Here is a 27,015-nt window from a genome sequence, read left to right as displayed (position 1 = left end):
ACTTGCCCAATGGTTCTGGAGGGGGCAGACCACACAGCAGCCCATGGAGGTTGGACTATTTGGCATCCGCCGGTGGTGATGGCTGAACTGTGGTGGTGGTTGTGGGAGGCTTCTGCTCAGCCCATGCACCCTCCGATGGCTGCTCTGTGATGGTGGTTGTGGGAGGCTCCTGCTCAGCCCCTGCACCTTCCAATGGCTGCACTGTGGTGGTGGTTGTGGGAGGCTCCTGCTCATCCCCTGCACCCTCCGATGGCTGCACCTTGGTAGTGGTTGTGGGAGGCTCCTGCTCAGCCCCTGCACCCTCTGATGGCTGTACTGTGGTGGTGGTTGTGGGAAGCTCCTGCTCAGCCCCTGCACCCTCCGATGGCTGCACTGTGGTGGTGGTTGCGGGAGGCTCCTGCTCAGCCTCTGCACCCTCCGATGGCTGTACAACCATGGCTGGTGGTGGGGGCTCAGTGACAGCTGCTGGTGCAGGCTCCTTCCCCTTTTTTGTGGCTGGTGCAGGCTCCTTCCCCTTCTTTGTGGCTGGTGCAGGCTCCTTCAGTATTTGTGGCCTGGAATCCTTTCCACCAGGAGTAGGTGCTGCTAACACTGGGCCCGTGGACTGTTTGGCTGAGGTGCTTGGCTGGGTCCTTGGTACCCTGGCCATACGTGCAGGACGGGGGGTAGGGAAGAGGTCAATCTGGGAAAGGAAAAGCTTTTTAGTGACATTGGGGCGGAGAGAGGGCGGAGTAATGGAATTGGAGGAAGAGGGAGTGGGTTTGGAGGTGTTTGTCTTCTGGATTTGGGTGCAGGTGCATCAGCTGTATGCTGTTGTGAGGTGGATGGCTGTTGGGTGTCTGAGTGCTTGCGTTTATGTACTTTAGGAGGGGGTCAGACACGATGGGAGATGAAACAGGGGACGTGTGCATGGATATTGTGGTGGTGTCTGCCAGTGAGGTGTGTGTTCTGCTTGTTGTGGTGATGATGCTGGTAGTGGATGATGATGTAGTGTATGCAGGTGTGAGTGTGGACGCAACTGGGTGGGAGGTGGAGGAGGAGGGGGAGACAGTGGAAATAGTGGATGTTGTTGTATCTGCAACTGGATGGTGTTTGTGTGAGTGCCTGTGGGATGAAGTGTGGTGCTTGTGTTTGCCTGTGACACTCTTGGGTGTTGTCTTGTGTGCATGCTCGTCTGGCTGTGTGCTTGGAATGGGTTGCGGTTGAGGAGAATGGGACTGGGAAGTGGAAGCTGGAGGGGGGACGGTTGAAACAGAGACAATGGCTGCCATCAGAGAGGAGGCCAGAGCCTGGATTGATCTCTGTTGGGCCCCCAATCCACCATGAATGCCCTCCAGGAATGCATTAGATTGCTGCATCTGGGCTGCCAGTCCCTGGATGGCATTCACAATGGTTGACTGCCCCACAGAGATGGATCTGAGGAGGTCAATAGCCTCCTCATTCAGGGCAGCAGGCCTCACTGGGACACAGCCTGAGGTGCCTGGAGCGAAAGAGATGCCCACCCTCCTGGGTGAGCGGGCACGGGCAACTCGCTGAGGGGCTGCTAGGAGGGCGATGCTGGTACGGGGGTGGCGGCTGTACCTGCAGCTGGGGTGGTCAGAGAGGTGTCCGCCACCACCAGGGAGCTCCCATCGGAGGAGGTATCTGAGTCTGTATTGTCCCCTCCAGTATCCGCTATGGTGCTCCCCTCGCCCTCCGTCCCACTGGTGCCCTCAGCGTTGGTGGACTCTGCCTCCAGGGTCCTGTGGGATGCAGCTCCTTCTGTCGCTGGTGCCTCTGCTCCTCCACCAGATGATGCTAATGCACATAAGTATAAGATGAGAAAACAAGGAAGGTGGGGAGAGAGAAAAAGGATACACTGGTTCAATGAATGCATCAACACCACCATTGGCATACACAGCACCATCACTCACAGGGAACAGGCCGACACACTATGCATTGCACTACCATTGAAATGGATACTCAACAAGGAATGAGGAGGGGTACACACCGCTAACTGCAGCACACCTGGGACCCACGCAGCCTTGACCAGTAGTGAATGCTAACAAGCTAGGTAAGCAGTATTTCTCCTTCAGACCCTGAGCACCTACGCTTCTATGTCTGGCCTGGCCTAGGGGCACCCACTGACACACAACCACCACCCAGATACCACCCCTCCAGCCGTGATCTTCAATGATGGCCACTGAACTCACCCCCTTGTGGCTGCCTAGATGTCCTCAAGCGCCCATCCAGCTCAGGATAGGCCACTGCCAGTATGAGGGCCATCAGGGGGGTCAGGGTCTGACGGGCACCCCTTCCTCGTTGGGAAGCCATCCCCAGCTGGACCTCCGTGGTCTTCCGTGCCCATCGTCTCAGGTCCTCCCACCATTTGCGACAGTGGGTACTTCGCCTGCCATAGACCCCCAGGGACCGTACCTCCTTGGCGGTGGCATGCCATTTACCCTTCTTTTGATGGGCGCTGACCTGCAGAGGCAATAGAGACAGGAGAACACCATTAGACAAACAGTCCAGCCAGTAACATAAATGGCCCACCATACCCGTTACCATCACCATTGGCAACCACATAGCCCAGCACACAACGTGTACCGCCAAGAGGACATCCACCCACCCACCCCCTTACACGATGCCTTCACACACAACTGCATGCATTCATGCCACATACATCGTGCCACAGTGTACTTACCTGTTGGTCTGTAGGCCCATACATCAGTCCGTACTGGGGTGGGACCCCATCCACCAGTCGCTCCATCTCATCAGAAGTGAAGGCTGGGGCCCTTTCCCCAGTCCCACGGGCCATGGTAGGTTCCAGACACAGGTCACAGCAGCACATGCAGTGTAGGTCCTCTCCTATGGAAGGTCAGGAAACAAGTGATGAATATGATAGAAAATGGTGGTCAGGTCCGCAGTGGTGCATACCGTCACCGCCGGCGTTGATCACCATTGGCCACTGTACCCCATAGGGCTCAGTTATAACCAATGAGGAATTGCATAGCGGTTGACTTCTGCCTACCGCCACTGCGCACAACGTCAGCTGCATTACCTCACTTCCATCTGTCCGCCACACCGGACAGACGGACGCCATTTCAGGGGAAGGGGGGACCAGGCCTATGGATTAATGCTGCGTCACAGGATAAATAGTCACATACTTGACAAATTACACTGTCCCATAACATGTTGCCACATTGCGGACTGCTGTTGTGGCTCCATTGTTCAGTTTGTGAAAGCCTCCTCACCCTTTTGTCCCTTAGATACCTACTGCTGCGGATGAACAGGAGATGGAGAAATTCCCCTGTGTACAGACCCCTGGTGGACTTAGCTACACTGGAGGACAGGCACATAATACTCACCTATAGACTGGACAGGGCCACAATCACAGAGCTGTGTGCCCAATTAGAGCCTGACCTGATGTCTGCTATCTGTCATCCCACTGGGATCCCCCCTCTTGTGCAAGTGCTATCAGTTCTCCATTTCCTAGCAACTGGTTTTTTCCAAGTGACAGTGGGCTTGGCAGCAGGAATGTCACAGTAAATGTTCTCAATAGTGCTGACAAGATTGTTGTCTGCCCTGATAAAACACATGTGCAGCTACATTGCATTCCCCCAGGTTGAGGATTTGGCCACTGTGAAGGCCGGATTCTATGCAATGGGAGATATCCCCAATATAATTGGTGCTATTGCCGGTACAAATATAGTATTTGTACCCCCCGCCAGAATGAACAGGTGTTATTGAATCGTAAGAGTTTCTACTCCATGAATGTGCATATGGTGTGCTTGGCAGACCAGTACACCTCCCACATCAATGCTAAGTATCCTGGGTCGGGGATGAATGTTTGAATGGTTCTGCATTGTGTCCATCATTTGTGTTTGTTTGCTTTTGTCATCCTAAGTACGTCGGGTATGCCGAGACATGGGTCCTGGGCTCACTATGCCACTGGATTTAAGCTAGCCTGGCTGATGAAGGGTGATACCCTGAAACCGGTCTCAAGATGCTTGTTTCCGGTCCAGGGAGGACCTGGCCTGGCCTGGCAGTACGGGCTGGACTGTTGCATATGGCTGGGTCCGACCAGGGTGGCGTGGTGAGTAAAAGAATTGATGGAGTAAATCCAGATCTGTGACTGGGGGTGAATGTCTGTGTGGTTCTGCATTCCGTCCATCATTTGTGTTTGTTTGCTTTTGTCGTCCTAAGTGCGTCAGGTATGCCCAGACGTGGGTCTCGAGATCACTATGCCACTGGATTCAAGCTAGCCTGGCTGATGAAGGGTGATTCTCTGAATCCGGTCCCAGGATGCTTGTTTCTGGTCCAGGGAGGACCTGGCCTGGCAGTTTGGGCTGGATTGTTCCCATGGGGAACAGGGTCAAGGCTGATTTGCGTATGGTTGGTTCCAAACTGGGGTGGCGTGGTGAGCAAAATAATTGTTGGATTAAATACAGAGCTGTGACTGGGGGTGAATGTTTGATTGGTTCTGCATTCCGTTCATCACTTCCAGCGGCGATGGTCTTGTGGTGGCCTTTGGCGTGGTGGTAGACGGCATTTACCGCCCATGTCATAATGAGGGCCTGTGTTGCTAGCCCACACAGCCAGAAGCATTCAGTGCCCTTTAGATTTATTCATGGTTTTTATGAACATCTTAGATCTGTCCACCAATTTAAAAAAATCCCATTTTATGGTGATTGGTCCTAGGAATACCAAACATCTTATATTTCAGCCCCACGTAGAAAATAAGCAGAGTGGATAACTTCTCATACCTAGGGATTTTATTAATTTCTGGTCTTAGTTGGCAACCGTCGATGAAGAAAAACGTAGAGAATTTTAAGAGGGCTATCTCTGGTTTAAATGATTTTGCTCACTGGCTAGGACATAAACCTCCACAATTTTTGAGAAATGTATATAAAGCCAAACATATTCCTTTGACTATTTTTGGATGTAAGATCTGGGGCTATACCTCTATTGATTAAATCTACTTGACAGAAAACTTGTTTATGAGGGGCCTTTTTTCAAAGAACTGGGCATCAGTTTTAGTACAGATTTTATCCGCCTTGGTACTCTTTTACGCTGGGGTACAGCTTGGTATAAGAAGGAGTTAAAAGTAAAAAGTTAATGCTCCGGGCTGCCTAAACTTGGATAATATGCTTCATATACGTAGCTCTATGATATAAAGACTAACTTTAATGCTGTAGGAAGACCATGGTTGCTCTCTGGCCCTGATCCCGAGGGCATCGATAAACAAGATCTTGCTTGGGTTAAGCAGGCCTTCTCGCTCACGGTGGCAGCAGAGCAGTAGGCCCTTGCTCTAACCAAGCAATCGATGTGTCAGTATATTATGGTAAAGTCAGGCAGTGGGATCGAGGCAACTCTCCTTCTGGAAATGTCAAATCACCATTGTTGTTTACTGACTTATTTCAGATTGGGCACATTTCACAAGTTGTTTCCAAAAGGCGTTTGGTATAAATCATCTAACCTGCCGCCCTGTACATGTGACAATGTGTCAGTCTGTGAAATGCATATTGTTCTTATCTGTCACAGATTTATACCTCTCCTCCATAAAAACATAAGGCCCCTCTTGTTGTTAATGGATTTGAGGCAGGTCAGACCTGCATTTTTGTATTTGCAACTATCATCTGTACTTAAAATGTTTTTTTATGTGTCTCGGTTTCTGGCTGGTGTTTATAGTGCAAGTTTTTAGTCTTTTTGTAAACATGTTTTGACTGCTGTCTAGGGTATTTCTTTTGTATTTTTATTTTTGTTTATGGTTTTCTATGGGCTCTATGAACTTCACTTATTTTTGTTTTTATCTTTGCTGAAGTATTTTTAGTATCATTTTTTTTTATATTTCTATATTGGTGTTATATGAAATCTGGTCGAATTGCCCACTTGTGTGATTTTTTTGTTTTAAAAATTGAACAAAGTTATATGAGGATGATGATGGTGCTTATCATAATATCCTGGACATATTGGCCATCCCCCTTCAGGCCCTGCTCTTCCAAGTCTTCCTCAATTGGATCCTGATCCTACTGGCCCTCATCCTTTTGCTCCTTACCCGCATGCCTCTGCAGTAACTTTTCCTGTACGAGATAATCCTAGCCTTTCCTAGTACCTGATGTTCCTTCATCTCTTCTGAACCTAGTTCCACTGGCCTTGGTTTTCTTTTTCCTCCTATTCCATGGTCCTGTGCCCCATCCTATACCTAGTAGTCCCCCAGGTCTCCTGGTTTACCTATTTTAAATTGTTTTTGTCCATCTGACCAAGGGCCCCTCTATCATGGTCGTCCTGGTAATAGTCCTATTGGGTCTGGTCTTTCTAATCCTATCTGTTGTGGGTCATCCTAGTTCATGTAGTTCTTGTCACCATGGTTTAGGATCCCTCTGAGACTAACACTTTTGGACCTTCTGATCCTGCTCCCACTGGACCTAGACTTTCTTGTCCTTTATAACCCTCTGGCCTCCCAATATAGGGTCTCCAGGTTCCGCTAGCTCTAGTATTTTGTAGTTATGGTCTTCCTAGTCCTTTTGCTTCTGGTCACTTGGTTCTTCTTAATCTGATGTCTGGGGTCTTGGCCCTCCTGTCTCTGTTCCTTTTCCCCATTGGTCTCCTGGCACTGGTCCTCTTTGGCCTGTCTACTTGGGTTTGCTACTGGCCCTGGTTGTCCTTGTCCCTCTGGTCTGGTCAGTGCACAAGGCCCTCATAGCCCTCCTTGTCGTTATGGTCCAGGGTCTTCTGTTACTTCTACCTCTTGTCCAGCTGTTCCATTGGACCTTTGTCCACTGGGTTCTCCTGTGATTTACCCAGGTGCACAATTACCTATATCCTGCTTTTCATTCCCCATTCCATAGAAGCCCCATTGTGGTGTCCCATTCAATTTATGTCCTGCAATTGCCCCAAAGCACTGTGTCTTCAAACACCAATTACCTATTGTACGTCTTTCTCCTTCCAGGGCCCAAGTACCACCTATCTGCCTGTATTCTCTGCTTGTTGCTGCTTGTTGACTGTTGCTGTGTTGCCAGATTTAAAATACTAACCCTCCTAAAGAAAAGCCTAACGGTAACACACGTCTTCCATAAGATTCCCAAAAAGAGCACATCCCTCTAAATGTTTCAAAAGGAGCGTCATAGAAATTAAAAAATCACAGGCCCTCATTATGACTTTGGCGGTTTCCTCAGGAAACAGCTGATGCCAAAGGTGCCATAAGACCACTACCATAACATGGCTACTGCAGGAAATCCAGCAGTAGCCATGCTGGCGGTCGAGGCGCCTTGGCAGTGCTACCACCTGCACCGCCCTGCCAGTAGGACGCCGCAAGCCGTATTTTGACCAAAAAGAAAGCCTGGCACTGTCCTGCTGGCAGGGCACTGCTGGCTGTAGCAGCGCCCCTTCCCGTTCCCTGCCGGACAACCATCTCGCCAGACAAGGTAAGTCAGGCATCCGTCAGTGTAGGGTGGGGGGTGTTGTGTGTGAGTGTGTGGTGTCTGTATGAATGTCTGTGTGCGTCTGTGAATGCATCTGTGAGTGTTGTGGTGTATTCGATGTTGTGTGTATGTGAATGAATGCGTGTATGGATGTGGTGGTGCATTGGTGCATGCGTCATGCGTGTGGGTGTGATTTTAGGGGTGGGGGTTGGGGGCAGTGTGATTCTAGGTGGGGGGTGGGGGTGGGGTGGGGTTAGGTGATTACTGGGGGGAGCCTTCTACCGGTGACAGGGAAGGAATTCCCTGTCACCAGTAGCCCTACCATCATGGTTTTCGTGGTGGTGGTGGTGATACCGCTGTGAAAACCATGGCGGTAGGCAGGCTCATTATACCGCTGGTGGTCATGTGTGGACCACCGGCTCGGAGAAGCACAACCATGGTGGTATGAGTGGTGATGTGGCTACACTCATACTGTTACAGTATATACCGCCAGCCTGTTGACGGTGATACAGCCACATTAACCCCGGCAGTCAACAGACCGCCAGGGTTAAAAGTGAATAAAACATTTTTGCAACAGGCTTTAAAAGTATACTCAGTATTTTTTGATGACAGCCAAATACTCCAGGACTGAAGAGTGAAATATCTGTGTGCCATATCCTGGAGCTTCTGTTTGATTTCAATATGTCTTATTTAAATATTAAAAATAATGTAAATGTTTTAATTCAAAATTTATTTTTCATTTTTTCATCTGTAAACAGCATAGCTTCATTCCTGCTCTTCAGGTTTTTACAAACTATTGTATATTTGTATCTGCACTTAACCCCTTGGGTGCGGGCGTCGGCCACTGGCCGACGCCCGCACTACCTCCTTGGTGCGGGTCATGATCAGTGGCCGACACCAGCGAGGGGGTTAATAAATCCTCGGGTGCGTCGCACCTGAGGATTTATTTTTTATTTTTTTGTCCCCGGGAGCCACAGAAGCTTTTCCGTGTCTCCCCCCGCCCCCCACCCGCCCCTTTGTGACGTCGTCACCATGTTGATTTCCCCATTGGAGCAGGAATGCTCCGATGGGGAAAACGGCCCCAAACGGCCTTCCCCACGGTCGGGAAGGCCTCGCAAGAAAGGGGAGACTCTCCCCTTTCTTACGAGGCCTTCCTGAAAGTGTTTCCTGGCCCCCGATCGCAGCACAGCTGCAGTAGGGGGCCAGGAAACACCACTAGACACCAGGGATTTCACTTGGGGGGATCGGCCCCCTCGGAAAATGGGCCGCCCCCCCCCCCCCGGGGGCATATATTTTTTTTTAAAGGTAGGTGCCCCCTGGGGGGGCGCGATCACTTTTGATCGCGCCCCCCCAGGGGCTAAATTTTATTTAAAAAAATAAATAATAATAATAATAAATGGAGAGTGGGTCGCCCGTGGGCAGGGCGACCCCCTAAGGGGGCAATATTTTTTTTTTTGTAGTGTAGGGTTTCCCTGGGGGGCATTTTGACAAAAAAATATATAGATCTATATATATATATGATATATCTATAGATAGATCTATATATATATATGTATATACAGGGAGTGCAGAATTATTAGGCAAATGAGTATTTTGACCACATCATCCTCTTTATGCATGTTGTCTTACTCCAAGCTGTATAGGCTCGAAAGCCTACTACCAATTAAGCATATTAGGTGATGTGCATCTCTGTAATGAGAAGGGGTGTGGTCTAATGACATCAACACCCTATATCAGGTGGGCATAATTATTAGGCAACTTCCTTTCCTTTGGCAAAATGGGTCAAAAGAAGGACTTGACAGGCACAGAAAAGTCAAAAATAGTGAGATATCTTGCAGAGGGATGCAGCACTCTTAAAATTGCAAAGCTTCTGAAGCGTGATCATCGAACAATCAAGCGTTTCATTCAAAATAGTCAACAGGGTCGCAAGAAGCGTGTGGAAAAACCAAGGCGCAAAATAACTGCCCATGAACTGAGAAAAGTCAAGCGTGCAGCTGCCACGATGCCACTTGCCACCAGTTTGGCCATATTTCAGAGCTGCAACATCAGTGGAGTGCCCAAAAGCACAAGGTGTGCAATACTCAGAGACATGGCCAAGGTAAGAAAGGCTGAAAGACGACCACCACTGAACAAGACACACAAGCTGAAACGTCAAGACTGGGCCAAGAAATATCTCAAGACTGATTTTTCTAAGGTTTTATGGACTGATGAAATGAGAGTGAGTCTTGATGGGCCAGATGGATGGGCCCGTGGCTGGATTGGTAAAGGGCAGAGAGCTCCAGTCCGACTCAGACGCCAGCAAGGTGGAGGTGGAGTACTGGTTTGGGCTGGTATCATCAAAGATGAGCTTGTGGGGCCTTTTCGGGTTGAGGATGGGGTCAAGCTCAACTCCCAGTCCTACTGCCAGTTCCTGGAAGACACCTTCTTCAAGCAGTGGTACAGGAAGAAGTCTGCATCCTTGAAGAAAAACATGATTTTCATGCAGGACAATGCTCCATCACACGCGTCCAAGTACTCCACAGCGTGGCTGGCAAGAAAGGGTATAAAAGAAGGAGATCTAATGACATGGCCTCCTTGTTCACCTGATCTGAACCCCATTGAGAACCTGTGGTCCATCATCAAATGTGAGATTTACAAGGAGGGAAAACAGTACACCTCTCTGAACAGTGTCTGGGAGGCTGTGGTTGCTGCTGCACGCAATGTTGATGGTGAACAGATCAAAACACTGACAGAATCCATGGATGGCAGGCTTTTGAGTGTCCTTGCAAAGAAAGGTGGCTATATTGGTCACTGATTTGTTTTTGTTTTGTTTTTGAATGTCAGAAATGTATATTTGTGAATGTTGAGATGTTATGTTGGTTTCACTGGTAATAATAAATAATTGAAATGGGTATATATTTGTTTTTTGTTAAGTTGCCTAATAATTATGCACAGTAATAGTCACCTGCACACACAGATATCCCCCTAACATAGCTAAAACTAATAACAAACTAAAAACTACTTCCAAAAATATTCAGCTTTGATATTAATGAGTTTTTTGGGTTCATTGAGAACATGGTTGTTGTTCAATAATAAAATTAATCCTCAAAAATACAACTTGCCTAATAATTCTGCACTCCCTGTATATATATATAATTATATATATATATATATATATATCTATAGATATCTATGTAGATACATATATCTATATAGAGATAGATCTCTCTCTCTCTCTCTCTCTCTCTCTATATATATATATATATATATATATATATATATATATATATATATATATATATATATCACTTTTGTCAATACATGTGTGGTTTCCCTGGGGGCTGCGATCGGCCCCCAGGAAAACCAGACCCCAGACCCACATATAAATGTATATATATATATATATATATATATATATATATATATATATATATATTTGCCACCAGTTGTCTTGCAGTTGCAGCTTGCATCTTCAAAGCAATGCACATACTTCAACTGACGCATTTCAACTGTAGCTTTTAGGCAGCAATAAAAAAGTCAAGTAAGTATTGTGATTATGTTTCTGCTACAAAAGGATCAGACTTTTGTCTAGTGGCAGTTTTAGTGCCATACAGAAGCGTAGAAGGTTTATATGCCTACTGCAAAGAGCAAATCTCTATTTTATGCCAATAGCTGAGTACATTAGTAAAGTCAGCCATTACCTGCGCTATAATACAAATGAAATGTATGTGCGGGGTGGGGGTGGCTATGGAGAGATGAAGGGCACTTTTGCTGGGTGGTAATGAGGGAATCCGAGGAGGAGGGAGTGGGAGCACCAATAATGATTGTTGGACTGGGCACAGGAGGTGTTAAAGACTGTGACGAATGGTTTGTGACAAGGTGTTTTTTGAGTGTCTTGAAAGAACCTGCTGATTTAGGGAAGAAGCACAGGTAAGGTGGCCTCTACTGTTGCACGTATCTCACACACACCATCGATTTTGTGACTGTCTACGTAGGCTAGTGTTTTAGAGCAACAGTTTAGCCAATAGCAGAGATGGCATCTTGATGGATGACTGCTGCCATCACTCGGGTTATAGAGGACAGCTCTGACATAGGATCAGAGACTGAGACATCAGATACTTAGACAGCATCTGAGGGATAGGACAATGGCGCAGGCTCTGGGAGTGATTTTTCAGTCGGAGGAGTCCCATTCAATAACTCCTCATCCAGTAAATTATGAGGGAGGTGATGAGTCCTGCTGTCCCTTCGAAAGCACAGTCTGTGCAACGGGGTAATAGTGGGTTAGCCCAACCCAGAGAGCAGGTGAATACGACGGCAAGCAGAGAGAGAGAGATTGCTCTCTTGGGAGCTCCCCAATTTAGTTCAGCCCCAAATTCCACCGCCCAAATCGTATTGTGGAGACATCAAAATTATCTATCACAAAACAAACTGGTTTTGTAAGGCAGGCACCTGTGTTTTTGGTCCTGGGTTCGGCGGCCACATAGAGAAACATACTAAACCCAAACATTTCTGGAAACTAGACATTCAGGGGAGTCCACAGAGGTGTGACTTGTGTGGATTCCCCAAAGGTTTCTTACCCAGAATACCCTGCAAAGCCAAAATGTTGAAAAAAAACTCTATTTTTCTCGCATTTCTGTCACACAAACTACAGGAATATGCTGGGATCCTCAAAATTCCTACCACCCAGTGATTCCTCACCTGTCCTGATAAAAACACTACCCCACTTGAGTGCCTATACCTAGTTCCTGCATCAGGAATGGATCACCCCAAGGTCAACAGCTGCCTCATGTAAGGACCAACATTGACCGTTGTGTGATCTATTCCTGTCGCGGGCAACAGGCCTACCCACACAAGTGAGGTACCATTTGTATCTGGAGAATTGGGAGAACGCTGGTTGGAAGGAAATTTGTGACTCCTCTCAGATTCCAGAACTTTCTGTCACCGAAATGTGAGGAAAAAGTGTTTTTGTAGCCACATTTTGAGGTTTGCAAAGGATTCTGGGTAACAGAACCTGGTCAGAGCCCCACAAGTCACCCCATCCTGGATTCCCCTAGGTCTCTAGTTTTCAGAAATGCACAGGTTTGGTAGGTTTCCCTAGGTGCCGGCTGAGGTAGAGGCCAAAATCTACAGGTAGGCACTTTGCAAAAAACACCTCTGTTTTCTGTCAAAAAATGGGATGTGTCCACGTTTTGTTTTGGGGCATTTCCTGTCGCAGGTGCTAGGCCTACCCACACAAGTGAGGTATCAATTTTATCGGGAGACTTGGGGGAACGCTGGGTGAAAGGAAATTTGTGGCTCCCCTCAGATTCCAGAACTTTCTGTCACCGAAATGTGAGGAAAATGTGTTTTTTAGCCAAATTTTGAGTTTGGCAAAGGAGTCTGGGTAACAGAACCTGGTCAGAGCCCCACAAGTCACCCCATATTGGATTTCCCTAGGTGTCTAGTTTTTGAAAATGCCAAGGTTTGCTAGGTTTCCCTGGGTGCCGGCTGAGCTAGAGGCCAAAATCCACAGCTAGGCACTTTGCAAAAAACAGGTCTGTTCTCTTTGGGAAAATGTGATGTGTCCACGTTGTGTTTTGGGGCATAACCTGCCGCTAGGCCTACCCACACAGGTGAGGTACCATTTTTATCGGGAGACTTGGGGGAACGCTGGGTGGAAGGAAATGTGTGGCTCCTCTCAGATTACAGAACTTTCTGTCACCGAAATGTGAGGAAAAAGTGTTTTTTTGGCCACATTTTGAGGTTTGCAAAGGATTCTGGGTAACAGAACCTGGTGAGAGCCCCACAAGTCACCCCATCCTGGATTCCCCTAGGTGTCTAGTTTTCAAAAATGCACAGGTTTGGTAGGCTTCCCTAGGTGCCGGCTGAGCTAGAGGCCAAAATCTACAGCTAGGCACTTTGCAAAAAACACGTCAGATTTCAATGTAAAAATGTGATGTGTCCATGTTGCGTTTCCTTTCGCGAGCATTAGGCCTACCCATGCAACTGAGGTACCATTTTTATCGGGTGACTTGGGGGAACACAGAATAGCAAAACACGTGTTATTGCCCCTTGTCTTTTTCTACATTTTTTCCTTCCAAATGTAAGTGTAAAAAAGACGTCTATTTGAGAAATGGCCTGTAATTCACATGCTAGTATGGGCACCCCGGAATTCAGAGATGTGCAAATAACCACTGCTTCTCAACACCTTATCTTACGCCCATTTTGGAAATACAAAGGTTTTCTTGATACCTATTTTTCACTCTTTATATTTCAGCAAATGAATTGCTGCATACCCGGTATAGAATGAAAACCCATTTTTAGGTGCCCCTCATTTATTGGCTCTGGGTACCTAGGGATCTTGATGAACCTACAAGCCCTATATATCCTCGCAACCGGAAGAGTCCAGCACACTCAACTGTATATTGCTTTAAAAAATCTGACATTGCAGGAAAAAGTTACAGAGTAAAACGTGGAGAAAAACGGCTGTTTTTATCAGCTCACTTTCAATATTTTTTTATTTCAGCTGTTATTTTCTGTAGGAAAACCTTGTAGGATCTACACAAATGACCCCTTGCTGAATTCAGAATTGTGTCTACTTTTCAGACATGTTTAGCTTTCCGGGATCCAGCATTGGTTTCACACCCATTCCTGTCACTAACTGGAAGGAGGCTGAAAGCACCAAAAATAGTAAAAATGGGTATGTCCCAGTAAAATGCCAAAATTGTGTTGAAAAATGTGGTTTTCTGATTCAAGTCTGCCTGTTCCTGAAAGGTGGGACGATGGTGATTTTAGCACCAGAAACCCTTTGTTGATGCCATTTTCAGGAAAAAATCACAAGCCTTCTTCGGCAGCCCTTTTTTCCCATTTTTTTGAGACAAACTAAATTTTCACTGTATTGTGGCTAATTTCTTGGTCTCCTCCAGGGGAAACCACAAACTCTGGGTACCATTAGAATCCCTAGGACGTTGGAAAAAAAGGACGCAAATGTGGCACTATTACACTATTTAAATGGATGCTGGTCAAATTGTACATCATCTCTACTATTTAGTCTATGGTCAACTAAGCAGCAGAGATTATGTACTATTTGTCCAGCGGCCGGGTAAATATACACTTTCCCTGAAATGTATCATGCCAGCTCAAATGCAACGGGAGGACCACTGCCAAGAGTGAATAGATATGTTATTTTACAAACTCAGCAACATTTGCTGAGGCCTACGCAAGAGGTTCGGGTAGAGCAGAGGACCAAACAATTGGTATTCATTATGTGAACAAACTGGGTTGCCATCGTGGGGAGAGAGTATTTCTCACAGATAAGATCACAAGAAAGAATTTTGAAATATAAGGCCACTAGTCAACAGTAATTGATCAGAAATGCAAAGCATTTTGCAGATTGTTTGTTTTTTTGTGAAACAACTCTCATCTTAGTTTTTCCCGAATGTTAAAATCAGGGCTGACGTCGTTGTAACAATGATTCTAACTCAAGAATAGATGAGACAAAGAAACAGATGCGGTGCTTACAGGTACACATTTAGTACTCACAATACATCTGATTAGATGCTTGAAAATCTGGATCCTCCTTGTCTGCTGCTGTAAGGCATGTTGTAAACATCTGAATGTTGTCATTCAAGTACCAGCTCAAATTCTCGTCCACCACTGTCACAATCAAGAAAAGTTCTGTTCTGTTTTCTTCCTGTGAATGAAAATAAGTACATTTATTGAATATGAATGGCAGAAATACTTCATAATGTGAAATTGTTGCAATGTATGAAGATGTTACATTTGTTGGCAGTGACAAGGTCTACACAATCAGTTTTTGATCACTTTAGATTGCCTGACTGGTAAGTTGATAGTCATTATAGCTTTAGCAGCAATCAACACTTCACGTTTTTGGAGTGAGTGTGATTATTAAATTCATTGTGGATATCTAAATGAATACTGAAATTTGCGCTCTCATTTTGCCTTTTTGGTGACATGCAACATCTGAAAGTTCACAGTAACGTCCTTCTAGAGGTGCAACTCAACCGTATTTTATATTGGGATTGATCTGATGGCATACTGGCTCAAGAACCTCATGCATTCCACATGCTAGTCAATAAACACTGGATCAAAGGAAAAGGATCAATAGTTTTTCTTTACATCGTACTTTGTTAGAACCCCTTTCACAGGCTACTAGGCCCAGCTGTGGGGTATGAGGCCTTTTCCTCCTGATAGCCTAAGTCCTGATCTACTATGGATCCTGAGCAACTGAGCCAAGTACCCATTCTGCATTTGAATCTCAGTGACAGGCATGAACGAGCAGTCTAAGGCTTCATCGGGGGAAGGTGTGGATACAGATTAGTGAACATGGGCTCACAACTCAAAGAATGTGCAGCAGCAATAAATGAATGTCCAGTCATATACTTACTTTTATAGAAAAGAGAAGTATTTTATTTCTAACTCTTCTCATTCAGAGAAAGATTATGACATTCACAGACAAACAAGTACTTCCCCCGTGGGTTTGGGGCTCTAGTCTTATAATGGCAGGTCCCTGTCCCACTCTCCTTGAAATGCAATAGAGGTCATTCCCCATTCACTGGTGGCCACATCCATGGCATGCTAAACTAGCAGGCTGCATCTCAAAAGTCCAATCGGACTTTTAAAGTCAAGACAAAAGTCTCTTACTGTCGCAGCACTTTCAGCAGCAAGTCCCCCAGGGCCTGATAGGCCCACAACTAGTCTTATTATTCTGGCAGGAGTAAAGCACACAGCGTCTTGGAATGTGCCCCATCTGCGAGCACTCACATTCAGTACTGATCCTGATCAGGTCACTCTGCTTTACGCTAACTCAGTAGCTGCACTTGGCAAATGCACATGCTAACTCTCCCTTGTGCTCGTGCTCCAGCAGTAATCAGTGGTGTTCCTGTACTCTTCCTACGAGGTTAGTTGCCAATCTCCCAGATGGGAAGATGAATACCAACGCTCCTGTCCTCGATCTTGAGCTGGAGCGGTGATGCTTCCTCTGTACCCTCAACCCTTCCACGGGGTCAGGTCAGTCACAGTCCTCATTGCATCTCATTGTGATCTACAAGTCCCCACTGCTCACAGTTTATGGGTTCCTGCCTTATCCACATGACACAAGTATTAGCAGCAGTCCTTCCGGCATATGGGTTTGCCACACAGCTGTCATGCAAGGCTTAACAGCCCTGGCCACATGGCAATTTTTAGCACAGCTGCCCCTCCTGGCATATGAGGTCACTGCAACATTGTTGCACAGGCTTTGGCCCTTCTTTGCAAGGCAGCCTTTTCCACAGGACCTCCTTCTTGCACACGGGGATGACACAACGGTGCCACGCAGGCTTAGCTTTTACCGCACAGCAATCTATTCAAAGGTTATCTTTACTGCAGCCCTCTCTTTGCATACAGAGATCACTGACTCAGTTCTGCACACGGGCGAAGACCCGATCAGTGCAGCAACTTTTCCCTCATTCCTTACACCAGGAGTCCACTCAATTGGGCTCCCCCTGGACCTGGTTCCCTCCAGCGTTCTCCTCTTCTTCACACAACACACTGGTTTTGGCAAGCAGGCAGGCGCTGGCCCTCCAGGCTCCAGGGCAGGTGGTCTTGGTTTCCCTGGGTGGCTTCCCCTCACCCAGCAGGGAGACTAGCAGGCCTTGATCCCCAGTCCTGGTCACAGTCTTGCAGAGCTTCCCCTCCTTACATTGCTCATCTGGCTGCTTGGCAAATTTTCCGGGGGTCTCAAACTTCCCTTCTTACTGTCCATTTCCAGTCACCAAGTGTGACTTACTTTCTGAATCTTTGAAGTTTTATTTTAGGGTTCTGCTTCTTTTGAAGAATATACTTCTTCTCTTCCTCTTGAAAATCCTTCTGTCATAGCAGTAGAGACTCAGCAGCTGATAGTCCCACAACACAGCCCATGGAAGTTAATAGATTTAAAGCTTGGATGTCAACCACAGTGATGTGCATCAAAATGTTAAACTCAGGCTACCAGTCCTACTCTTTATAATTCCATATCAGCCCCATCTCTACCTGAGAAGTGTCCTGGCCCCTCCCTTGTGATCTTGCACTGAATCAAAGAGCACCCTTTGAAGTGTTCAGGGGATGTCTAGCCCTCCCCTCTTCAATGTGTCCCACCCAGTTCGCAGGAATGCAGCAAAACACAAAACTGTTTGCGGAATTCCTCCATCTCCTCATGTCTTCAACATGCAGGCCTGGGTACCCGAAAATAGAACGCAGGATCCTCCAAGCAATGTATTATTACAGGCAAACTTCTCCTCAGTACATATACACAGCATACACACTGGACTCCAGCACTGCTACCACCATGTATTGTACCACCTCAGGCAAACATACACTTGACACACGTTACATCTGCATGCACTGTCCAGCACTTTAGCACTGTAGCCTTTCTGTATTAGGCCACTTGGAGGCACACATACACCCAGCACACACACTGTCCATGCACGCTCTGCATAGCACTGCTTGTTTTATGTACTACAAGCCTTAAAGGTACACATACAACTTGGGTATTCACTCACCATGCATGCACTGCACAGCACTGCTCTTTCCCTGTATTGTACCTTCCCAACCACATATACATCCAGTTAAAGGCACCACATCTGCACTGAGCAACACTTCACTTCCAACTGAAATAGGTCAAAGGGTGACTTAGGGACACACCAGCAGAACTTTAAAAAAGAGTGGGCCTGTAGGCCTAACTACAGTGACACAGGTCAAAAGGGACCCATTCACTCCTACTGATAACTACACAGTATGCTGCCACCACTGCGCTCATGCTGCTTAACTCCTGGTGAAGGTAGTAGCCAATAAGAGGATAGCGCTTTAGGTGCCCCACCCAGTCCAACTAGACTGCAATCCATGAGGCAGGCCTATATCATGGTTCACATGCATGATCAGTGTTTGCCTATGGAAACAAAAATCAGCATTAGGCATCCAGCCATCAGCACCTTTGAGTCCTCAGGCCAGGGGCACACGTTAAATTACCATGAAGAGGACTTTTCCATCCCAGCACACTTCCATATCTCCCCTCTATTAAGTATTGGTATAAATTGTGCTGGAAGTGCAAAATAATATTGAGGAGCATTGCATAATTTGCATGATGTTTCCCCACTTACTAATGGAAGCAAACTGGGTTTTATTAAAGGCATAACCTATTAACAGAAAATGCACTTGGAGTGGAGCTTCTCCCTCAAGAGGTGCAAAAGGTATTTCACCCAGACAGTAGTCTGCATACTGTGCTCCTTCCTAGCACACCAGAAAACAAGTGACCCCAATGCTGATCTGTCCAGCATGCGTGGTCCACAGTGTTGACAATTCACCATATATGTTTTACTTATTTTAATTGACCACATTGTAGTTTGTGTGGGGCATTCTAACATAGTGAGTTGCATTTATTTGTTTTTTTTATATCATGCTCTGGACCTTGCCGAGTACCCAGGGTACTACAGTCCCTAAGAATTATGGACCTGCCAGCCACCGGCTGGAAAGTAACATACTGCCATTAAAACATCCCTGGACTCTGATGTAATTTCACCAGCTGCACTATTGATACCTACACTCCTGTCAAGCCCAGACTCTTTTTCTGCCAGTCTTATAACCTCCTTGTAGGAGTTGTCTTGTTTTCCTCCGTTGCTGCAGAGAGGGATTTTTAACACACAAAGGATATGTATTGATTAGACATGAAGCAATGATCTACCCCTCAGGTAAAGTCCCTAAGGTCAGTTTCCATCTTAGCTAGGCCCTTACTCCATCCAAGCCCATGGACATTAGCATGCTCTCTGTTTTTTTTGCAGAATCATTCTTGTCATCTATGTGATAACATTATTGTCACCAGACCTTATCTTTCCTAAAAAAAATGCTATTGTTCAGTTCTTTGATCAGACACAAATTCTAAGGCAAAATTTATCTGAGTCAAGTGTTGATTCCACCTTAAGCCGAGGATACATAGCACAAGATATAGACTGTTGATCAAAAAAGTGTAGTCTGAATATTGTCGTCCTTTTCATCTATATGTCCATAACATCAATATCATAAGCATATGCTTTGATGTTCATAATCTAACACACACATTCCAATATCTGATAAAGGACTATTGTTCGCCCCTTGTTACAGAGCTCCTTTACCCAGATTTTGACCCAAGAATGTGACAGAGAAGATCTCATCTACTGCCAGCTCACTTCACACTTCCCAGATGACACATCTCCCCCTGAAACCTGCAGCTGATATAGCCCAGTCCCAGAGGAAGAGTGCCTGACTGCAATTACAGTGAGTATTTGCCCTTTGTGGGGAACACTGCTTTCATGCCAAACTGATAATGACAGTATTTACTGTCAGCAAGGTATGCAGTACATCCCTATGCCCTATGAAATTTTAGAATGCAAGTTTATTTGCATTACATGTTATTACGGTATAGCACATAGAAAAAGTGCAGTAGGGTGTTAGGTTTCAGACAATATTTTAATTACTTTTTAGTAATGCTGGAATTTTATTTTATTCCCTTTTTTTGTAACTTGTCTCCTGGTGGCTGTTTTTATAATTTTGTGTGTGGTTGTCTTAGATGTAGTGAGAAACATTTTTCTTCTGTAGTACTAAATACTTTTAACATAAAAGCTTTTAATTCTTCTAAGTACAACCTGTGTGGTAGTATGAATTATGAAATGAGGTTGTTGCTGTTTCCACTGTGCTCCTGATCCCTTTATGGGATTGTTAGTAACACAAAAGTAATACTCCATTATCAATGAAACATTGAATAGTGTCCTGCAGGGATACGATGGTTTGTCCTTCACACTCAGCACTGGTGTGTTAAACTGAGTTCACTCTTATCACCCATCTGTGGGACTCGTCTCCTTGTAGAGTTATGCCAAAGTCATGAATTGCGCAACAATCCTGAAGATGTCCTTCTTCTTCATTGCATGCAATTATATTTAATTAAGGCTTCTGGTGTTATGTTTCTAGTGTTTGACAGATAAATACAGTTAGAAAAAAATTGTTTCCTTTTAGTATTTATTTTTCAAAGCAGAAAAATACGGTAAATTGGGCTTCTTTTGAGCAACTCTCCATGCTGACCTTCATGAATTACAAGCCAAAAGCTGAGCAGATTGCCAGCATGAAGGTTAATATATCTTAGAGATATATTGTTTTGTTATAGCTGGCTATTTAATGTGTTAAAACTCTACAGGCATCAAAGTATGAATAAAACACAACATAAATAGGCTTAAACACCAATGAGATTTCCAAAACATAACAAAAGATAAGTGCAGATGGAAATGTTAAAAAAATACTATAAAACTGACCTAACTATAATGAATCTACCTCTGAAACCATTTTGTAAGGACAATGCTATTGAGATGCTGTGATTATTTAAAACAATGATCTTTCTCTTGATGGCTGTGAAGAGAACTCCTTAGCCATCATTCTGAGCAAGATAAAAGGGTGGAATGCAATATAAGATCACCCGGGTGTTGTACTAATCATGTGTGGTATTATCACCCCATTCCGAGTTATGCATTTCATAATGGGGAAATTGAGATAATAGGTAATGTTGCCTATTTTTCCCCCTTTCACACTGTGAAATCAGGTTATTGCATGTTTTCCTCCAGACAAATTTTGTCAGCTTAAAATTGAGAAAATTTGCTCACAAATTGTACAGATTTTAACACAAATTGTAATCCTAATTCGATTGTAAACTCCAGTTTGTATCTGAATCACCATTAGCTTGGCACACCTAATGTGGATATCATTTTGAAAATGGAATGCGACCAAGGAAGAGATCATTCAAGCAAAGACTTACACTATTTCTGCATGGTGAAGATGAGATTATTATTAATAGGAGGTACATATTTCTAATGGTGATATTACCAGAACTCTCCCACGAGTTACATCTACCAATTGAACATGACACTCATAGTGCTGTGTCACATTCATCGAATTACCAATGCCATGCTCATAGTCTCCTTGGTAAGGACAGAGAAACATGGGGACGTAAATGCCCATTTTTCCCACTCCAGCAGCAGTGCTTGAGGCATAAGCGTCTGGGTACTTACACCTTGCCCATATCCCTCCATGGGCTTACAAATTACAATTCACAAACTACATTTCTAGAGTTACTGCTGCTCCAAAGGTGTCAAAATAAATGTTAATGTACTTCAGCCCGGCCTTTAAATAATTCAATCACCACACTTGGCCAACCAGTTACACTGCAGCACGCTTCCATGGAAATCGATGGAGGCAAAGAATTAAAATGAAAGTCCCCATGTAAGGTTAATTAACTTGGAGTAGTTTAACTTTTAAAATTACATATATTTCTTGGGTGATTAAAATGATGTATTATTATACTTTTTAAATATCCTAATGAAGTTATTTTAAAATATAGATTGAACTTTTGAAAACAATTTGAAGTGTTTAAATTGGTTCAATATATGATGTTTAACAAAGTTTACAGAATAGTAAAGGAAAATTAAAATATTAGTGAAGGTTAGTGGTTTTTATCATTGTTTAGAAAATGACATTTATAAATATAATTAATAAATTTAAATTAATCTATTATTTAAAATGCTTTAATGGGAAAATGTGGTGTAACTATTTTTTTTTTGCTTGTTAATAATCAATATGTTAAAATAATTTACATATATACTATACATTAAATATTCATATTTTTTTTTAAGACTAATAAACTTTAATATCTTCACAGAAGGCTTCATCCCCTCATTATAGAGTGTGATGACATGTAAGTCTACAGTTAGGTCTAACTCTACACTCGGATTTAGTGAGTAGCAAAATAGTTTAGAGTTACACCTAGGTGTAGAGTAAGCATGAACATGAGTAAATGTACACATTCTTATTTACTTTTATGAATCGGGCCTAGACTATTGTTGTCATAAATATTGTGTCCTAAATATTCTGTAGAAGAATATCTTTAGTGTTCCTTATTAATAGAAACTCTGTACCCAATTGCAGTTTGATTTTGATAATGATATTTAGGACATTATATTTTTGGTAGAGATGGTAGAGGGCAATTCTGTATACTCTACTCTAACATATAACCATGACAGAGCAATATAAGGATGTAATAGCATTATTGAAGTGACCCAAACCAATTTCCTGAAAACAATATGAAGGAAAGTGTGATGACTCTGATACAGATTGCTGTCATATTATATGTTCTTCTCTAATAGAGGTAGAATTATCCACTAAACCCACTAAAACATATGGCTTGGAGCTTCTACTAGGAGTCTCCTTTATGGTGTCCCACCCACTGTGAAAGTAGAAAAAACGGGGAACAGTAGGGGAGGATGGACCCATTTGGTGTGTGGAGAACAACTCTGGACTTGTACTACTGGGACTTTTGTAGCCTCTGTATACAGAGTTGTGGCACTAGCTTCCTGACTATCTGGGACAGAGGCCGCTTGTCTAGCAGAGGATCTTGAAGAAAGTGGTTGCTCCTGGAATTCCTTGGACTGTTCCTTTTTGTGGGTGCCATAGAAGTGGGTACTAAGAGATGCTTTTGGACAAACAGGCATCCTGCAAGCTGATGACGGTCTAGGTGCTTAATTCAAGCATTCCATCCATCACTTTTTGTACACTTTAGTATATCACCCTATGTGGGACTATTATACCCAGACGTAGGTCCTGTTTATGCTGTGTCATTGGAACCACGCTTTACCTGGATGATAAGCCCATAACAAAGGCAAAAATGGTCCTGGGATACATACCTGGCAGTGGAGACACCCATAATCACAGGGTTGTGCTCTTCTATGTACTTGTAGAGGAGGTGCCAGAGGTTCCCACAGGTGCAGCTCTTCTCTTAAGTTTGAGATTGGGAGACCCTTCCGGAAGGGGTTTCTGCGAGGATGGGGCTAGTCGAGCACACCGAAATGCTGTGAGGTTCTCACCATATGAAGACGTCAAGATGGATTGATTGTAGTTCAGCCAGTCAGTGCTGCAATAGGAACTTGGATTCAGACCAGTTCAGATTGACTACCTGTTTGCTTTTCCTGGAGGTAAAGTTTTTGAAGTGATTTTCACCACCTTTACTTTGTTTCAACAATGCCTCAAGCGCTTTAAGGAGAGGAATGATTCTGCGCCTCTGAAGGTTTTTGCCATAAGTACCTTGACTCAGCATCAGAAGAAATGGGTGAATGTCTCCTTGTTTATTGAATATGTTCAGAGTGCTGACATAATCACGTGGCTGAGTCAGTTTTGCTTTGTTTCTCATGGGGCCACAATGAGCGATGCTGTTGGAGTAAAGACTGGCTAAATTAAAGCCTTAGTGACTTTAAAAAGAGACCCAACCACTGAGGAACTGAAGCAGATATGGAGAGTTATTAGACTAGGAGGAGCCACAGGCACCGTCTTCTATGTGGGTCACCCCAAAAGATGCAGGAAATGTAATTTGGAGGGGCACTTGGCTAAGGATTGTACTGCACCTTTCTGCATGAAGTGTAAAAACTCTGGCCTTAGACCTGAGGATTGTGTGGCTGAGAAAACGTGCAATCTTTGTGGCTCATCTGAACATGAGTTTAGAAAATACCCCTCTTCCTGTGCCTTTAAAATTATAGCTTCACGGCTGGAGGAACTTTTCACTCCCCACCAGAACAGAGGGAGGTCTAGGGAAGATGTTGAGGCAGAAGAGGAAGAATTAATAAGACTTTGGAGGATGACAGATTTGATTTACAAACTGGTTTATCTTTGTCTGATAAAAAAGCGGATATCAATTTGGAGCAATATACCTCAGGGAAAGGATCTCCCTTGGAGGAGGTTAAGCAAGCAGGTATGTCAATGAGACTGGGAAGTACATGGAACCCAATAATGGAGCTTCACAGGTGCTCCTGATCAAACAATCACCTGATTTAGATTTGGCTGTCCAATTACAGCATACATCTTTCATGGCCACTAGGGGGAGTGTTGACCAACATCACCTGTGTTCAGCTGGAAGGAATGAAGAAATCAATGCTGAAGGCTATTCTAATTTCCAGCAGAGGTGCAGCCAGCCAAAGACACTTATAAGGATGACAGTCTGTATGCTACATCAAAGGTATTTTCTACTTTAAGCCAACACACCATGTACACAGCTTCATCTGATACTGTGAATCCTTTTGATAATCAGGAAACAGGGTTTACAATTTCCTCAAAGGACTCTTGTACTGAGATATGGTATGCTTGTAAATCCTCAGAACAGGCCTCTTTCTCAGTTACTGGCGTAATCATTAAATGGAGCAAGGCTGACAATATTATTGAGGAAGAGGTTGAAGCAGCCATGGATATTTCAGCCTCATTAAAAAGGAAGGAGAAAGAGGGTGATGATGCAGAAGAGACTGGATTTGACAGCAATGACTCTAGAGACTTGTGTGCACCGGATGAAAGACATAAAGTTCAGGGGAGCAAAGGGGAAGATGCTTTTACCCCTGTAATGAAAAAGAAAGACCAGGAAGAGCAATGGGAAATTGGACTAGAAGTACTATATGACAATGTTTGCTTTATATTTCCTGATGCTTTTCTTGAGACGTATTAATGTTAGGTGTTTAGGTAGTGATGCTAAATGTTCAGCAGTTTTTGACTTTTTGAACAGCAAAAATTAGATATATTCTTTTACAGAACTGTGCTATTCCAGAACTTTCTAAGAACAGAAAATTGCAGCAAATGTGGAACTGTGGCCCCTCCATCTGGTCAGGCTGCAATTCAGACCGAAATGCAAGGGTAGGCATTTTATTTTGCAGTTCTGACTTTAATATTCAAAAGGTACAACCTGTGGTTAAAGAGAGACTACTATATGTTGATGGTACATGGGATGGACATGACCTTTTAAAATTAATGTGTATTGTCCTACCTCATTATCACCCAGGAACACTGTTTTGAGCTTCCTATCATAGTTCCTTTTATACAACAGGAATAATTTTTGGGAGGTGATTTTAACTGTTTATTGGATGCTAAAGGCAGAGCATATTCTTCTACAGTGTACCTTGACAGTAGCTCCAATTCACTGCTGAATATCATTGCTGATTTTCATTTACAGGATTCTTACAGTGTGCTGCACCCTAATGATCCAGGATATACTTAGATTAGTACTAATTCGTCCACTAAGTCTCACATTGATTTTATTATGCAATTCCCTCAGAAAAGATAGTTTCAGCAACACTCCTTTCAGGTTTTTTTCCGATCACAACTTCATTTCAGTTGGTATAGCTGAGATACCTCTTAAAGGAAAGGGACTGTGAAAACAAAATATTGATTTACTCAATGGCAAGGCCACCCGTGAAAAGTTTAGATATCATTACCAGAATTGGCAATCCCTGAAAATTATTTTCCCCTCCATCAGTGAGTGGTGGGAGAACATTAAAATTCGTATACTGTCCTCCTTTATTCGTGAGGGTATTAGAGTGGCTAAAGAGAAAAGATGCAGAATCAACCATTTACAAATCTGGCACCAGAATTTGTCCAAGCTGTTGGAGTATGGGTTTGATGTACAAGCAGACATAGGGCCTTATTACCAGTTCGGAGGACGGTTTAGACCGTCCGCTGAACTTACCATAGGGAGGTTGCCGCCATAGTGGCTACCTCCCCGCCGGGCCCATTACGAGTTTCCCACTAGGTGATCGGGCGGAAACCTGAGTTTCCGCCCACTGGCCTAGCGCAAAGCACCCTGCAGCATTGTCTGCGGCTCGTAATTGAGCCTGCTGCAATGCTGCAGGATGCAGGGTGCACCAGCACCCTTGCAATGTTCACTGTCTGCTTTGCAGACAGTGAACATTGCGAGGGTGCTGGCCAGAGGGACCCCTGCACTGCCCATACCAAGTGCATGGGCAGTGGAGGGCCAGCCTTGTACCCGTTCTCCGGCAGCCTTTTTTCATGGAGGTGCTACCGCCATGAAATCACTGGAGGAGAATGAGGTCGTGATCCCCAGGGCAGCGCTACTTTCCGTGTTGCCCTGGCAGATTAGGACCGCCTCAACCGCCAGACTGACTGATCTCTGATCCTGGCGGAGCTGGTGGTCCAACCGTGGCACGACTGCCGTGGTCTTAATATGGCGCTCTTGACTGCCTCATTAGTGGCGGTCCGACCGCCACTGTGAGTCTGGTGCTCTAGTGACCGGCAGACTCGTAATCGGGCCCATAATGTTGTGCAAACAGAAAATATCCTCATTGTACAATGATTTTACAAAAGGTTTGATTCTCCACAGTAGGGCTCAGTTCCTGGAAGAAAATGAGATTTGCTCTAGATTTTTCTTTCTGAAAGCTAAAGCTACTGGGAGAATTATAGATGCCTTGTTGGACTCCCAGGGTACCAAGCATATCACTACTAAAGGTATCCAAGAAAGTATGCATTGCTTCTATACAGAACTATACAGACCAAAAGAATCAGACAATATGACTGTGAATTTTTTCTTACAACATCTGCAGATATTTTTGCCTGATGAAGAAAAAGAAGATCTTGGAAGGGCTTTGGTACTTGCAGACACTGAAAGAGCTATGCAGAGCCTGCCCAAGGGGAGAGACCCCTGTTCAGATGGCATACCTGTAGAATTCTATGCTACGTTTTGGGACTTAGTAGGCTCTGACTTGCTTGTAGTATTTCACTATTCTATGAAGGAAGGATTGCTCGCCAACTCCTTGAGAGGTGGATGCATAAAACGTATCTA

The 27,015-nt window shown here is 44.6% G+C and overlaps 1 protein-coding gene across 1 annotated transcript in view; it reads right to left on the bottom strand.

Annotated features, from left to right (window-relative positions):
• The window catches only part of LOC138265561 (ceruloplasmin-like), a 454,089-nt gene that overhangs the window by 213,445 nt on the left and 213,629 nt on the right, over nucleotides 1-27,015 (bottom strand). The window contains exon 10 of the mRNA XM_069213377.1: nucleotides 14,904-15,054. Coding sequence (XP_069069478.1) covers nucleotides 14,904-15,054 — 151 coding nt within the window. The remainder of the gene's footprint in view (nucleotides 1-14,903; nucleotides 15,055-27,015) is intronic.

The sequence above is a fragment of the Pleurodeles waltl genome, chromosome 11, assembly GCF_031143425.1.
Source record: "Pleurodeles waltl isolate 20211129_DDA chromosome 11, aPleWal1.hap1.20221129, whole genome shotgun sequence".
NCBI lineage: Eukaryota > Metazoa > Chordata > Amphibia > Caudata > Salamandridae > Pleurodeles > Pleurodeles waltl.
This window is presented reverse-complemented; position numbering and strand designations above follow the sequence as displayed.